This window comes from Sarcophilus harrisii, chromosome 1 (assembly GCF_902635505.1).
Source record: "Sarcophilus harrisii chromosome 1, mSarHar1.11, whole genome shotgun sequence".
Lineage (NCBI taxonomy): Eukaryota > Metazoa > Chordata > Mammalia > Dasyuromorphia > Dasyuridae > Sarcophilus > Sarcophilus harrisii.
Genome location: NC_045426.1, coordinates 164421922 through 164438736, shown reverse-complemented (window position 1 = coordinate 164438736; position 16815 = coordinate 164421922). Strand labels below are relative to the sequence as shown.

The window sequence follows — 16815 nt, the reverse complement described above, 5'->3', positions numbered from 1 at the left end:
AAAAGATACTGGGGTAGGTTTCTTATTACTTTCTTCAACTCATTTTACAGCTGAGGAAATAGAAGCAAACAGGTTTAATTGACTTTCTCCCAGTCACACAGCCAGCTAGTAAGTGTATGAGGCCGAATTTTTATTCAGATTTTCCCAACTCCAGATCCTGCACACCCTATCCCTTGTGAATTGATAACAAAGGTGTACCAGATTTGGTCATGCAGAGTAGAAATATGAAATAGATTTGGGAGAGCATAATTGTAAAAGAATATTATAAAAAATAGCATAATAGAGATTTGGTTCATAACATGGAACAACTGTGACAGAGGCCCCATCACAGATTGCAGAAGTTTTGCTGTTTTATTACATGAACAGTACAGTGATTTAAACAAATATGACTAGGTAAGGCAGGGTCAGAGATAATTAAGCAATTTGCTTTTTGAGGAACATGACTTTTAAGGTCTCAAAGGGAGGAGGGGAAAATAAAGGTGGGACGTAGGGAATGACAAAGTTTTGTACTAAGATGTAGAGACTATCTTAAAGTCCGGGAAAACTTAGTTCTAGGCTGTTTCAAATATGCTAACCAAAATAGTCTGGAAAAACTTGAGTTCTCGTCATAGTCATCAATAGGAATAGGATGGGTTCTTTTAACAATTCCTGAGAATATGCTGGTCTAGCCCACAAGCTGGTCTAAAGTTCCCATCAACTGTACCTCTGATTTCCATATTTAATCTTAAAATGGAACTAAAATTTTTAGGACAGCTTGGGCCTCTATTTCACACTAGGCTTTCTACTAAAGAATCCTGAGGTAAAAAACGGGCTAGGGGTGGGATAGAATGGGAGTCCTATGCTCTGGAAATGAAGCAATGGGTGAGAGAGCAATTGGTGGCAAATGTCACTACTAAACTCTAATTCATTTAAGTAAGCATTTATTAAGCATCTATTGTATGTAAGATATCATAATAAGTACTATTTGTGTGGGAGTTAAGCCACAGTCCTCGCCTTAAAACTAGCATTGTATCATAAAGAGAGAAGGTAGTGGTGGATTAGAAAATGCACACAAATAAGACTTAAAAAAAAAACCCCAACTTCAAATCGAGCCTCAGATAGTTAACACTTCCTGCTGTGTCACCCTGGGCAAGTCACTTAACCCCAATTGCCTCAGCAATAATAATAATAAAAGGTAAACAGGTTGAGAGGACACACATAACTGGAGCGATCCTAAGAGACTTCAAAGAGGAAGTGATATGGCCAAATGAGTTGGGAGAAGCCATATTGTGGAGCTCTTCTAAACAACAATCACAATAGGCCCTTGGGAATTAATTTCATTATTTAATAAAATCATAGACTCAGATGAAGTGAAATCCCTGTTAAGCAAGAATGTTATTTTTTCTCCTCTTTAAACTTCCTTTTTCCATTGAGGAGTTTACATTATACCTTTTGAATTCTGTTCTCAGCAAATGGTCCAAAATCTGTTGATACCAAGCTATTTGGATCCAGAATATATCAGGGATTAACTTTTTGTTTGTTTGTTTTGTTTTGAAATGTAAAATTATAACAAGACAGATTTTTGCTTCCTGTTCTTCATTTCCTGCCCTCTTCCAAATAGCTAGACACCTCAGTGCCTTATAAGGCACTACTACAACCCTGCTAAAGAAAGAATCAAAGAGAACAAAAATATTAAATTAGTATGGAATTCAGAAGCTAATTAGCTATTGCAGGAATGCCTCTCCTTCCCTGCTGCCTTTATAAAACTCTCGAGCTATGAATGTCTACATTCAACCACTTCTTTCTTTCTTCTGCCTTAGAGGTCTTATAGATTATACTGCATTTTTTTTTTTTTTTGGTTTTAGTGATTGCATAAAACCAATAGCAACTACAGCTATGTACCTTTATATATAATTGTTGCTTACTGCTTCTCTAATTGAATTAACTTGCACTAATGCTGAAAGGAAGGGGGAGATATGAAGGAAATAGAGTGATGATCATAAACCTTAAAGCTATATTAGATTGGATGATAGTCTTGGAATCAAGAACCCCTGGATTCAGGTTCAAGCATAGCCATGTAGTGACTGGGTGACTATGGGAGTGTCCCCAGAAAACTGTTACTTAGAGCACAGTTGTTGGGAAACTTTGGTCAAGGGAGCCTTCTCTCTCTGGGCTGTCTGCAGAAATCAAATCACAGGTCTTAAAGAAGAGAAGAGCTGAGGAGAGAAGGATAACTATTTTCCATATCCCATCTATAGAAACACCTTATTGTTAGAAAACAATTCATTTGATATTGTCCTGAACAGGGGTATGTGATCTTAAAATTTAGCATTATTTTAATGAAATGAGAACTTCAGAGGGATACTTCTTGCTATTTTTAAATTCCAAAGGAAGTTTATCATGTTTTCATGTATATGTAAACAGGAAATGTTTTACTGTAAAAAGGGGGGTTAGTTGTAAAATTGTAAATAGTTTAAATACTTGAGAACTCTTAGGAATCTAATCATAGCAGATTGATCTTTAGAAAGGTTTGGGATTTTAAAAACTTTCTTGAGACTAGACTGATAGTACCTCATGAAAGGTTCATCTACTACAATATTACCTTTTATAGAATTCTTTTTCAAATTTATAACTATAAGAACCATTATTCATGAAAGTATTTCAACTATGGAAGATATCACTTGGTTTCTAGGTATTATGCATTTGGTTTTGCATATTTAAGCAATAGATGTCAAGTCAATATGATGGCCATAGACTTGGAATATTTTAATTTAAAAATAAGAAAAATTCTCTTATTAAATAACTGTAAAACCTATTAATAATTTTTAAATTAGAATATTTTCTCCAAGTCAGAAAGTAAGGTAGAAATTTATTATGTGCTTATTTTGTGCATGGTATCATGCCATGCACAACGTCCCAAATGACTGGAGATGTAGAGATGAAAAAAAGCATTGTTCCTATCCTCAAGATATATCATTTTGACTGAAGAATCTTACAATTTTGTATATATACAATTCTTTGAAAATGAAAGACAAACAACAATAAAAACTAATAACAAATAACAATAATGATAATAATAAGAGCTAACATTTATATGGTTCTTTAAGGTTTATATACTTTATCTAATTTGTTTCTCACATCAGCTTTATGAGGTAAGTACTATAGAAAATTCCCACTTTATAGAAGAGAATACTTAGGCACAAGGGTAAAATAATTTGCACAGGGATACATAGCTAATAAGTATTTGACTTAAACTCAGGTCTTCCTGATTCCAAGTCCAGCTACTTTGCTTAGATATATTCTTTTAATTAATTTAATTTATTATTAGTTTAATATAAAATAGAGTTTTCGCTTGGTTGTTCAAATAGAGATGAATTGGAAGAATTTTTCTTAAATTGAAAGGAAAACAGGAAAAAAGAAACTTCCAGGTTTAGAAGCTGAAAGCAGAAAAAGTCTCTGGGTTATAGGGGAGGAGAAAGAATGGGATTGATAAGGCTGATATTGGCTGTACTTTTTTTTTTCCTTCTAATCTTGTCTATATTGCTTTTGTGCAAAAAATAGATGCCTATCCTGTTTCTCAAAGTCAGCTCCCACAGATCTAGCATCTCAGAAAAGTGGGGTACACATTAGAAGTGGAAAAGCAACATAATTGAGGCACCTCCTGAATAAGTTCAATCAGAAAGTACCCAGTTATACTAAATGATCAGATTTCCCTGAAGTAAAAAATAAAAATAAAACTCTGTGTGTTCATGAAGGACTCTTACTGTATGGAAGAACAGAACTAAAATGTGGGGGCCTCTACTTTTGACAAGAAGAATGTCAGCAGATTTGGGCACCAAATTATGAGTTCAGCATAGCAATTTCTAGTTCGAAATACACATGTGACAAATTCACAATGGCCATTCTCTGGCCATTCTCTTTGCCAAAAGGGACATTTATTTAGGAAAAGAGATTTATAGAAGAGGTAAAATAGGCACCAGGAATGATAAATATGATATATGTTTGGGAAAGAAATAAGGTTGCCAACGAAAGGCGTTTGAAAGAATCCATTTACAGAATATGCTGTGAGATCTGAGTGTGTCATTGATTCACAGGTTAGATCCACAGAGTAATTTAATTTAGCACATTAATCACATTAAAGGGAAGACACTATAAAGAAAGAGAGAGAATATCTCATAGTGAACTTAGTCCTGAAATGGCCAAAATATCTCTTAATAAGGAGCTAAAATAAGTCCTCACTCACACTGTATATTCACTGTTTAATGGGAAAATAGATAGGATTTTCTAAATAGAATTAGATGACCTGATTGAAAGGAATAGCATTCATGATTCCTTTCTTACTCCAGAAGATTTCAGAGAAAAGTCACCATATAGCTTATTGGCTATCTATGTATTTTCAAGATCTGATTGACTATATTTTTTAATTGTAGGAGTTGAGACTTAGATTAATTGGAGCAATCAGGAATTAGCATATTCAGAAAATTAAATGAAAAATCAATTGAGGCTATTTTCCTTTTTTCTTTCTCTCTGGAACAATGCAAAAAAGCATTGGTTCTGAAGTTAGAGGACTTGTGTTCATATACTGCCATTGACATTTATTATGTGTTTGATCTTTAAATAACTCAACCTCCCTAGGTCTCAGTTTTTCTCATTTCTAAAATGAGGGATTTGGATTAAATAGACACTAAAGTCCTTTCCTATTGTAGAGCTATGAACCTATCATATACTAGAAAATATTTTGAATGTAGAAATTTCCCTTAATGTGCTTAACTTTGTTTTTCTTGGTTTCTTCATGGGGAAATACCAGTCTCATGTCAGCTGTATATATTGAAGAGGAGACTTCAAATGTGAGGATATCATTATAATGAAGAGTAAAGAGAGTTTACTTTTTATTTCCCTATAGGATGTTATTTCACATAGAAAGAAGATGAATAAGAAGAACCGTGAAGAAATGTTGTTGTTGTGTGGCAATGAAAAACAAGGAATTAAAAGTCTGAGTAAGGAGAAGAGGAAAAAATTGGAGGCCTACCAGCAACTGTTCTACATTCTGCAGGTAAGAGCATGTTTTGTAACTGTACTTTATTGACCAAACCACCTTGTTCCCTTGTCTATAACTTGCACATGTATATTTTTTTTTTATTTTGCATTTATGTAAAGAAACAACACAAATCTATAGGATGAGTAAATACCTTAAGTCAAGAAAAAATGAAAGTGATTTCTTGTTCTGGGGAACAGGAATTTTCTGGGCGAGTCTCTACCCTTTTTATTATTATTATTATTATTATTTTTATTATCATTTTTTAATTTCTAATATTCTAATTGCTGTTTTGTAAATGAATAAATAAAAAAGAGGCTAGTAACTGAACAAAGGGAAGAGGTTAAACAGGAGGAAAGCTGAACTATAATTTGAGTGATAATTAATGTAAACCAATCCTATACTAAGAAAATATGGGCTACCATCCATAGTGGAGGGAGGGTGGAAGTATGGGACATGGGAAAGAAAGAGAGACTGAGACACAGATCACAGACACACACACACACACACACACTCTACACCTAGCAGTAGCCCTAATTTAACTTAAGAGATTTCCTAGGTCTTGTAATTAATACTCAGGAGCACCCTCTGTGTTAGCCTACCCCTTCCTACTAAAGAAAATCTGTACCTGAGTGGGGATAAGAAATGTTTATTTTTTTATTTCTAGAATGGAACTTCCAGTTAATTATTTTCAGTTTTCTGTGTTCCCCAAAAAAGTTGATGAGGACTTGTAGCTCTAATTGTAGCTAAGCTTTGAGCCCATCTTTTTTTCAGTTCTTCACCTCTAATCATGGCTTTTATCTCAAAAACTATATGCTGTTGATTCCAAAGGAAGGTAGATGAGCAGATAAGATGTTAATGCAAATTCATTATGACCAATACAAAATGACTTACAATCATAATAAAATGTAGCAATTTGAGATTTGTAAAGTGATGTGTGTGCGTGCGCCTTAAGACAACTCTGTGAGTTTGGTACTATTGTTACACTAGCACAGATGAAGGAAATGAGGTCCAAAGAAACTGAATTTCCTTAAAATAATAAGTGGTATCTACCTAAAACCATCAACAAGTATTCTATGTAATGGGGACAAACTAGAAATATTCCCATTTTGATCAGGAGTGATACAAGGTTGACCACTGTTACCAGTACTATTCAATATTGTGCTAGAAATGTTACCTTTAACAATAAGAGAAGAAAAAAAATTGAAGGAATGGAAATAGGTAACGAGGAAATAAAATTATCACTCTTTGCAGATGATACTATGATATACTTAAAAAATTAAAAAACTACTAGAAACATCAACTTTAGCAAAGGATAAATCCACATAAATCATCATCATTTCTATATATTACCAATAAAATCCAGCAACAAGAAAAAGAGAAATCCCATTTAAAATAACTGTAGATAATATAAAACATTTTGGAGTCTGCTTGCTAAGACAAAGCCAGGAACCATATGAACACAATTATAAAACACTTTTCATGCAAGTTAAGTTAGATCTAAACAATTGGAAGAATATCAAGTGATCATGTATAAGCTGAGCTAATATAATAAAAATGACAATTCTACATAAATTAATTTACTTCTTCAAGGCCATGCCAACCAAACTGACAAGAAATTAGTTTGTACAGCTAGGGAAAATAATTACAAAATTATTCTGGAAAAACAAAAGGTCAAGAATTTCAAATAAATTAATGGAAAAAATGCAAAGGTAGTCTACCTGTACCAGACCTAAAACTATGTTATAAAATAGCAGTCATCAAAACCATTTGGCACTGGCTAAACTGACTAAAACAGAATAGAGAATCAATCAATAGATTAGATTCCCAAGACACAATAGTCAATAACTATAGTAATCTAGTGTTTGCTAAACCCAAAGACTCCAGTTTCTGGAATAAGAACTCACTATTTGACAAAAGTTGCTAGAAAGAATGGAAAATAGTGTGGCAGAAACTAGGCATTGATCAACATTGAAATGAGTTCACAATTTAGACATAAAGGGTAATAATGTAAGCAAATGAGGAAAACAAGGAATAGTCTTCTTTTCAGATTCATGAAGAAGGGAAAAATTAATGGCCAAAGAAGAACTAGAAATCATTATGAAATGGAAAATGGATAATTTTGATTATATTAAATTAAAAGGTTTTTATACAAACAAAACAATGCAGCCAAGATTGGAAGGGAAGCAGAAAACTGGGAGGAAATTTTTGCATCCAAGGTTTCTGATGAAGACCTCATTTCTAAAATAATAGAATTGACTCAAATTTATAAGAATAGAACCTATTCTCTTGATAAATAGTCAAAGGATATGAACAGACAATTTTCAAAGAAATTAAAGCCATTTCTAGTTATATGAAAAAAAATGATGTAATCACTATTGATTAGAGAAATGCAAATTAAGACAACTCTGAGGAACCACTTCACACCTCTCAGATTGGCTAAAATGACAGGAAAAAATAATGATAAATGTTCAAGGGGATAAGGGAAAACTGGGGCACTAAAGTACTGTTGATGGAGTTTTGAAATGATCCAACAATTCTGGAGAACAATTTTGAGAGAGGAAAAAAGATCCCCATGTGCAAAAATGTTTGTAGCAGCCCTTTTTGTAGTGTCAAGGAACTAGAAATTGAGTGGATGTCCATCATTTGGGGAATGGCTGAATAAGTTATGATATATGGATGTAATGGAATATTACTGTTCTATACAAAATGATGAGCACCTGATTTCAGAAAAGCCTGGAAAGAGTTACATGAACTTATGCTAAATGAAGTAACCAAGAGAATATATATATATATATATATATATATATATATATATATATATATATATATATATAGTGCAACAACAAGATTATGTGTTGATCAACTGTGATGGACTTAGCTTTTTTCAACACTGAAGTGATTCAAGGCAATTCCAATAGACTTGTGATAGAAAAAGACATTCATATCCAGTGAGAGAACTATGGAGACTAACTGTATATCAAAGCATAGTATTTTCATCTTTGTTGTTTGTTTGCTTGGTTTTTTCTTTCTCTTGTTTGTTTTTTTCCTCTTTTTATCTGATTTTTCTTACACATGAAAAATATGAAAATATATTTAGAAGACTTGCACAAGTTTAAGCTATATTGGATTGCTTGCTGTTTAGAGAAGATAAAGAGGGGAAAGAGGGAGAAAAATTTGGAGCACAAAGTTCTGTGAGGGTGAATGTTGAAAACTATCTTTGCCATGTATTTCATTTTTCTGTTTTTTTTTTTTAGTTTATTTTTATTTTTTATTAAAGCTTTTTATTTTTAAAATATATGCATAATTTTCAACATTCCCCCTTACAAAAACTTGTGTTCCCAAATTTTCCCCCCTCTTTCCCTACCCTCTTTCCTAGAAAGGAAGTAATCTAATATATGTTAAACATGTGCAATTCTTCTATACGTTTCCACAATTATCATCTTTGTATGTATTTTGAAAACCAAAAAGCTTTTATATTAAAAAAGAAGTACTTTGCTATGTAATAGTACCCATATATACATTATATAATACTATATACATATGTTATGTATACATGCAACACTATACATGCATGATATATATAGATAGATAGATAGATAGATATACACACCTATGACACTACATATAAGTTATATATACATTAAAGGTACTATACATATGTGCTATTCATTTACATGTAATACTATACATATACACTATAATACTATATATATACTACATATATTTTGTGTAACAATATACACATATGCTATGTATGCATTATATAATACTATACACATATATACTATATATTATTTTCTTTAAAATAATTTATTTTTCTTCAGGGAAGCAGGAGAAAATGGGTCTTTTGTAGAGGTTTTGCCCTCCTTTTCAGATATTTAACCCTGGATCAATGATCACTAAATATTAAAGAAAAATTCAAAACTCTTTCTTTAGAATCTTATATTGGAGACAGCAAGGTAGCACAGTGGAGAGAGCACTGGCTCTGGAGTCAAGAGGAACTGAGTTTAAATCCAGCCTCAGACACTTAATGTGTCCTAGCTATGTGATCCTGGGCAAGTCACTTAACCCCAATTGCCTCACACACACACACACACAAAAAGAATTATGTCAACCAGGGGATTAAACTTGTATCAGAAAGCAGTAGCTGAGTGTAGATTTTGCTATGGTATACTTCCCAAGTTTACTAATCTAGAAATCTTAAATTCTGCCTCTAATTCAAGAAAGGTATGCCATCATTCTATAAAGAATATCATATGCTTCTTTTTTCCTTGTCATTTCCACATAGTTTGAAATGGAAAAATTAAGATGGCATTAAATATCAAGAAATCAGTTCCCAAATAGCTTAGTACTGGTGGGCAATTTTATTTTGGTTTGTCAAACTTTAACTAGCCAACAGTGTCTGTAGAAAAATACTATAAATATCTGACTGAAAACAGTTATAGGTCATAGGATCTTAAATTTAAAGGAACTTTGGAGAGTATTCAAATATTCATTCATTCATTCGATTAAGTATTTGGTTTCCTTTGAATACTTCTTCCAAACCACAACTATTGTTTATAGAACCCTAAAACAAACATTCTAATACGCATTAGACTCACTGGATATTGTAGCTAGGACCACCCTTATTAGGTAATATGGTAGTTTCCCTGTTTACAAAAGTAGAAAATTTTATTTTCTTAAAAGGAAGATTAGTAGTGATTGAGGGGGGAATTTCATTAAATTTCTTTCCACACAGCATTTCCATTAACATTTACTTCTTAATTTAGTTTTCTAATAATAGGAAGCCGGAAACTTATCTACTTAAACATTATATATTGACTTGAAATGTTATTTTTTTTTCTCTTCTTTTCTGTTTCCCTTCTTCTTTTTAGACCAATCCTATGTACTTGGCTAAACTGATTTTCCAGATGCCACAGAACAAGTCAACAAAATTCATGGACAGTGTCATTTTCACACTATACAATTATGCTTCCAATCAACGAGAAGAATTTCTGCTTCTCAAGCTTTTTAAAACTGCCCTAGAAGAGGAAATAGAGTGAGTATGTAAGCTAAGTAGTATGCACAGGTTGATAAACACTATTTCTTTGTATGGTAGTTTTTCTCTAATGACATGATTTACTCTAAAATTAGTATTTCATTATTTATGGAAATGTTCTGAAAAATCAGTGGTTTATGTAAGTATTTAAAATTAAAGGTAAGTATTTTCAGACTTGGGACAGTGAGGTATTGCCAGGGGATAGTACTCTCGGCCTGAAGTTAGTAAGACCTGAGTTCAAATGTGACTTCTGACATTTATTAGCTCTGTGACCCTGTTTGCCCCAGCTGTCTCATCTATAAACTAAGCTGTTGAAAGAAATGGAAAGGCTTCAGTTCCTCGTCTGTAAAATGAGTTGGGGAAGAAAATCATAAACCACTCTAGGATCTTTTCCAAACAAACTTCAAATAGAGTCATAAAAAACAAACACAATTGAAATGACTGAACAACTACAATAATAGAAATAGAAAGAATTAGGTGAATGTAAGACATTGAAAAGGAAGCAGCTATAGGGATGTAGAGTTTGAGAAGAAAGAATTAAAGGGGCAGCTAGATAGTGCAGTGGATAGAACACCAGCTCTGAAGTCAAAAGGACTTGATTTAAAATCTGGCCTCAGACCCTTCTCAGCTGTATGACCCTGGGCAAGTTACTTAATCCCAATTGCCTCAGAAAAAAGAAAGAGAAAGAAAAATGATTTCTTTTTAAAGATAACACTGTATTTTCTAGTTATAGTAATCACACACAACTCAAAGCTCTTGGGCCCACTTCATGGGAAGAATAAATCATGGCAACATAAATGTGAAGCTGTCAGAAACTTCCTGGGTCCTATAATCCAGTCCCATCATTTTGCAGATTAGTAAACTGAACCTCACTAATCTTGAGGAATTTGTGCAGTCACACAGTTTGTAAATTCCAAAGGCAGGATAAGTTTTCAATTTCCAAACCTACCTTCTTCTGCACATGTCTGAGAGAGGGAAGAAGAAAAGAGTAAAGGAAAAGAAAGAAGACAAAAAGGGAGGGGAGAAATTTGGTGCTTGAAGAGAAATTTATTTGAAGAAGATAATAATTAAACTTTAGAAATACTAAATTAGAGGTTCTGGTATAATGGCTAAGTATCACTGTGCAATGGACAAGTGGAAAACTCGAACCATAATTTAAAAGGGAGATCAGAGATGGATTGATAGTGTTAAGAATCATTCACATAGAAGATATGGTTTAAACCTCTGACCTTAAAGACCTTTAATTCCTTTCAAGACTCAGCACAAGGGTTCTCTTTCATAGGAAGCTTTTTCTAATTACTGGATCCTTCCCATTTATTTGTAACTTGGCTATAGTTATTATTATGTATTGCCTCTCCCATTAGAATGTAAACACCTTTAGGACAGGAACTGTTTTTACTTGTTCCTTATATTCCCAGCACTTAGCACAGTGCCTGGAACATTTTAAACTCTTCTTAAATGTTTGTTGATTGATTGAAGTCATAGGAATAGATGGCATCTCCCAAAAAGAGGGAGAGAAATTGGTTGAAGACATTTAGGGATTTGGGATATAGTTGGAAAAGTCAACACAGAAACAGTCACAGAGATGTAAGGGAAACCAGATTTCTGCAAAGAGAAAAGGGATGTGGTCATCAGTGTGTCAAATGTTACAAGGAACTCAAGGAAAAAGAAAACTATATATGGTGAATTTGGAAGTCGTTGACTTTCAAGAGGTTTTTTTTTTTTTAAGAGTAGAAGGAAAAGCAAGATTTCCTTATATTAAGAAATTATGAGTGGGCTTTTAAAAAGCGTGGGATGGTGGGCATAGACAACTTGTTTGAGAAATCTGGAAATGAAAGACTCAAGTAAAACAACAGTATCCAGTGCATAGGACAAACTCAATAAATACTTGTCAAACGGAATAGAAAAATCAGTGAGGACAATATTTTTGTGTCGGCTTTATTCTTAACTAAGTCGAGCCAGTGAAATGAAGAACAATGAAAAATTATTCTTAATGCCTTTAGCCCCTTTGTGAGTGAGGGATGGAACTAGAGAATGATGACAATTTAAACTATGTGAACTTTGATTTTTGTGAAAAAGAAATAATCCTAAATTATATGATGGAGTAGAGAATTGGATTCTTTGGTCATAGGAGCAAACTCTTTTTGATTCTTATTTTGGTTCTTATAGATCCAAAGTGGATCAGGTACAGGAAATAGTCACTGGAAATCCTACTGTCATCAAGATGGTTGTCAGCTTCAACAGGGGAGCCCGTGGACAAAACACTCTACGTCAGCTACTTGCCCCAGTGGTGAAAGAGATCATTGATGATAAATCTCTTGTCATCAACACAAACCCAGTGGATGTGTACAAAGCTTGGGTTAATCAATTAGAAATGCAGACTGGAGAGGCCAGGTGACAAAACTTTCTAATTTTCTCCTATTATTTCCCCCTTCCCTCATAAAAAACTGAATTATAACCATAATATATAATAGCTTTCCTCTAGTAAAGCCTCGCTGACACTTCACTAAAGTATCACACTGCCAAAAATGCATTGAACTGGCATCTGAGGACCAGTCTAGCTAATCTCAGAGAAGTGCATCCCATCATCTGGCTGGTCACCAGAAGAGTTTTTTGATGATGTGTGTATGTGTGGTGCTATTTTGTTGTTATTTTGTTTTATCCCAACATCTTATAAAGGTCATCTTCTAAATGATGGAGAGGTAGTAAATACCCACATCTGGTAAATCCATATATCTTTTGACGTATTGGTGGATGTGATGTGTAGTTGCTCTTTGTTTCTATGTTTCTTCTTTCCTCCCCATCCTTCTTTTTTCCCCCTTTTTCTCTCTTCTGTTCTCTTCTCCATATTTTTTCTCTTTCTTCTCTTCTTCCTCTCTTACCCCCTATCTCTTTGCCTTCCTCTTCTTTCTTTACTTCCCAGTCCCTCTACTCTCTCTCTCTCTCTCTGTATCCATCCTTCCTTCTATCTAATGTCTGTCTCTTGTCAGTTCCTTTTTCTCTTCCTTTCCCCTTTCCCCTTCCTTGTCTTCTTACCTCTCACATAATTGAAATTTGTCTATTTTCCTTTAACTAGATCATCTTGACAATTTTACACTTCCATTCTGTTAAAAATGGAGTGTTAGAGCACAAATTATCTATAATCCTCTTCTCTTCATTACTTGTATTTATGAATGACATAATCAGAAATAATAAGTTGTGGTTTACTTGCTCCTACTTAAATATAGATGACTTTGTAAATCGCTGAGATAAAGTTTTAATGAGTAACATCAATTTACCTCAGCCTGAATTAAAAATAAATTAGCTATTAGCTCATTCTAGCACTATTTTCTCTGTGTAAGAATTCTGTATCACATACAATTTTATTCTTCTTCTTGGTAAATCAGAAAGTATGGCTGAGTCAATTAACTAAAAATTTAGACTCATTCAAAGTCATTACTTGTAATATAAGTTAAGTTTATTTTTTTGGTGTGGATTCATTGTAAAATGGGGAAAATCTGTATAAGAATTCTTTGTCATTGCCCTTTTTGTAGGGGCTAGAAACTGGAAATTGAATGGATATCCATCAGTTGGAGAATGGCTGGGTAAATTGTGTTATATGAATATTATGGAACATTATTATTCTGTAAGAAATGACCAGCAGGATGAATACAGAGAGGCTTGGAGAGACTTACATGAACTGATGCTAAGTGAAATGAGCAGAACCAGGAGATCATTATACTTCAACAACAATACTATATAAGGCTCAATTCTTTTTTTTTTTTTAAATAACTTTTTATTGACAGAACCCATGACAGGGTAATTTTTTACATTATCCCTTGCACTCACTTCTGTTCTGATTTTTCCCCTCCCTCCCTCCACCCTCTCCCCCAGATGGCAAGCAGTCCTATATATGTTAAATAGATTACAGTAGATCTTGGATACAATATATGTGTGCAGAACCGAACAGTTTTCTCGTTGCTCAGAATTGGATTTAGAAGGTATAAATAACCTGGGAAGAAGAATAAAAATGCAAGCAGTTTACATTCATTTCCTAGTGTTCTTTCTTTGGGTGTAGCTGCTTCTGTCCATCCTTGATCAATTGAAACTAAGTTAGATCTTGTCTTTGTTGAAGAAATCCACTTCTATCAGAATACATCCTCATAACAGTATCGTTGTTGAGGTATATAATGATTTCCTGGTTCTGCTCATTTCGCTCAGCATCAGTTCATGTAAGTCTCGCCAATCCTCTCTCTATTCTTCCTGCTGGTCATTTCTTACAGAACAATAATATTCCATAACATTTATATACCACAATTTACTCAACCATTCTCCAATTGATGGGCATCCATTCATTTTCCAGCTTCTACAAACTGTGGCAGCCACTACAAACAAGGCTGCCACAAACATTTTGGCACATACAGGTCCCTTTCCCTTTTTTAGTATCTCTTTGGGGTATAAGCCCAGTAGAGACACTGCTGGATCAAAGGGTATGCACAGTTAGATAACTTTTTGAGCATAGTTCCAAATTGCTCTCCAGAATATCTGGATGTGTTCACAATTCCACCAACAATGTATCAGTGTCCCTGTTTTCCCACATCCCCTCCAACATTCTGCATTATCTTTCCCTGTCATTCTGGCCAATCTGACAGGTGTATAGTTGTATCTCAGAGTTGTCTTAATTTGCATTTCTCTGATCAATAGTGATTTGGAGCACTCTTTCATATTTGTAGTAATAGTTTTAATTTCATCATCTGAAAATTGTCTGTTCATATCCTTTGACTATTTATCAATTGGAGAATGGCTTGATTTCTTATAAATTAGAGTCAATTCTCTATATATTTTGGAAATGAGTCCTTTATCAGAACCTTTGACTGTAAAAATGTTTTCCCAGTTTATTGTTTCCCTTCTAATCTTGCCTGATTAGTTTTGTTTGTACAAAAACTTTTCAATTTGATATAATCAAAATTTTCAATTTTGTAGTCAATAGTGATCTCTAGTTCTTCTTTAGTTATAAATTCCTTCCTCTTCCACAGGTCTGAGAGGTAAACTATCCTATGCTCTTCCAATTTATTTATGATCTCATTCTTTATGCCTAGATTATGAACCCATTTTGACCTTATCTTGGGGTACGGTGTTAAGTGTGGGTCAATGCCTAGTTTCTGCCATACTAATTTCCAATTTTCCCAGCAATTTCTGTCAAATAATGCATTCTTATCCCAAAAACTGGGGTCTTTGGGTTTGTCAAACACTAGATAATTAAAGTTATTGGCTGTTTTGTCTATAAGGCTCAATTGTGATGGAATTGGCTCTCTTCAACAATGAGAGGATTCAAATCAGTTCCAATTGATCAGTAATGAACAGAACCAGCTACATCCAGTGAAAGAACACTGGGAAATGAGTGTGGACCACAGCATAACATTTACACTCTTTCTGTTATTGTTTGCTTGCATTTTTGTTTTTCTTCCCAGGTGATTTTTACCTTCTTTCTAAATCCCGATTTTTCTTGTGAAGCAAGACAACTGTATAAATATATTGTATTTAACATGTACTTTAACATGTATGGGGCTACCTGCCATCTAGGGGAAGAGGTGGAGGGAAGGAGGGCAAAAGTTGGAACAGAAGTTTTTTTTTCAAGAGTCAATGTTTAAAAATTACCCATGCATATGTTTTGTCAATAAAAAGCTATAATAAAAAAAGATAAAAAATAAAAAATAAAAGGACAAAAAAATAATTCTTTGCCATTGTACTGATAGAGAAAGGCTAGTTTTTCTCCTATTGCTGCCACCAACGCTAAACTTGGTAGGCTTGTCAAGCAACCTCTGAGCAACAATTTCCTCTTGTCCCAATTCTGCTTCCCTTAGCCCAGCTTTGTGTAAATTCCCCTTTTTTCATTAGCATTAGTGGAGAAGATAGAATTCATTGGGAGCAAAATTTTGCTTTGTAATGAATTTTTCAGGTATTATTGTATGAATAAAGAATAAGATTTTGGCTGAAGAGAGGGAGCCACTATTGTAATCCACTTAAAACTTCTTAATGTTTTCAGCAAGCTGCCATATGATGTCACAACAGAACAAGCCTTAACACACACTGAAGTAAAAAGTAAATTAGAGGCTTCTATTCAAAACTTGCGAAGAGTAACTGATAAAGTCTTGGACTCAATATTTTCTTCCCTGGATCAAATACCGTAAGTGACAAGTTATGAATCCAGAATACTCCCTTAATATTTCCTAGAAAGTTTCTTAAACTTTCTCCCAAAATATTATAGAAAGAAATAGTTTTATTTATTTTACTTTTACTGAGTATTTTAAGGGAAATCCAATGCTGTTTACTTCTTTGAATAACTTTTCTTTCCAATAGAGGGAGCACTTTTCTATGTCTTGGCTCAAGAAAAACCTTAAAATTATGATTTAGTCAGAGAGTGGCTGATTCCAATATCTCATTTCACATTTAGATTCTTTTAGAAAGAGATTTAATTTTGCTTAACTATGACAATTTCTATGACTTTGTCTTATTCAGTTTTATTTTTCTTTTGTCAAATCTTTTATATGTAGCTATGGAATGAGATATATAGCCAAAGTTCTGAAGAATTCCCTCCATAAGAAATTCCCTGATGCAACTGAAGATGAGCTTTTGAAGGTAGATTTTTTTATTTTATCTTGTTTGGAGGACATAGACCAGAAGTGATGGGATGCCATTTTGCAAGTTTTCAAAAACATTTATATAAAGTCTGTTTAAATTATGTGAACATAACACACAACAAACATACACACATACATAT

The 16815-nt window shown here is 33.5% G+C and overlaps 1 protein-coding gene across 3 annotated transcripts in view; it reads left to right on the top strand.

Annotated features, from left to right (window-relative positions):
* Positions 1 to 16815, top strand: part of IQGAP2 (IQ motif containing GTPase activating protein 2) — a 310948-nt gene that overhangs the window by 256568 nt on the left and 37565 nt on the right. For all 3 annotated transcript variants that reach the window (XM_031966282.1, XM_031966273.1, XM_031966291.1), the window contains exons 22-26: positions 4883 to 5032; positions 9892 to 10055; positions 12225 to 12449; positions 16081 to 16221; positions 16589 to 16673. In XM_031966282.1, the coding sequence (XP_031822142.1) occupies positions 4883 to 5032; positions 9892 to 10055; positions 12225 to 12449; positions 16081 to 16221; positions 16589 to 16673 (765 nt within the window). The remainder of the gene's footprint in view (positions 1 to 4882; positions 5033 to 9891; positions 10056 to 12224; positions 12450 to 16080; positions 16222 to 16588; positions 16674 to 16815) is intronic.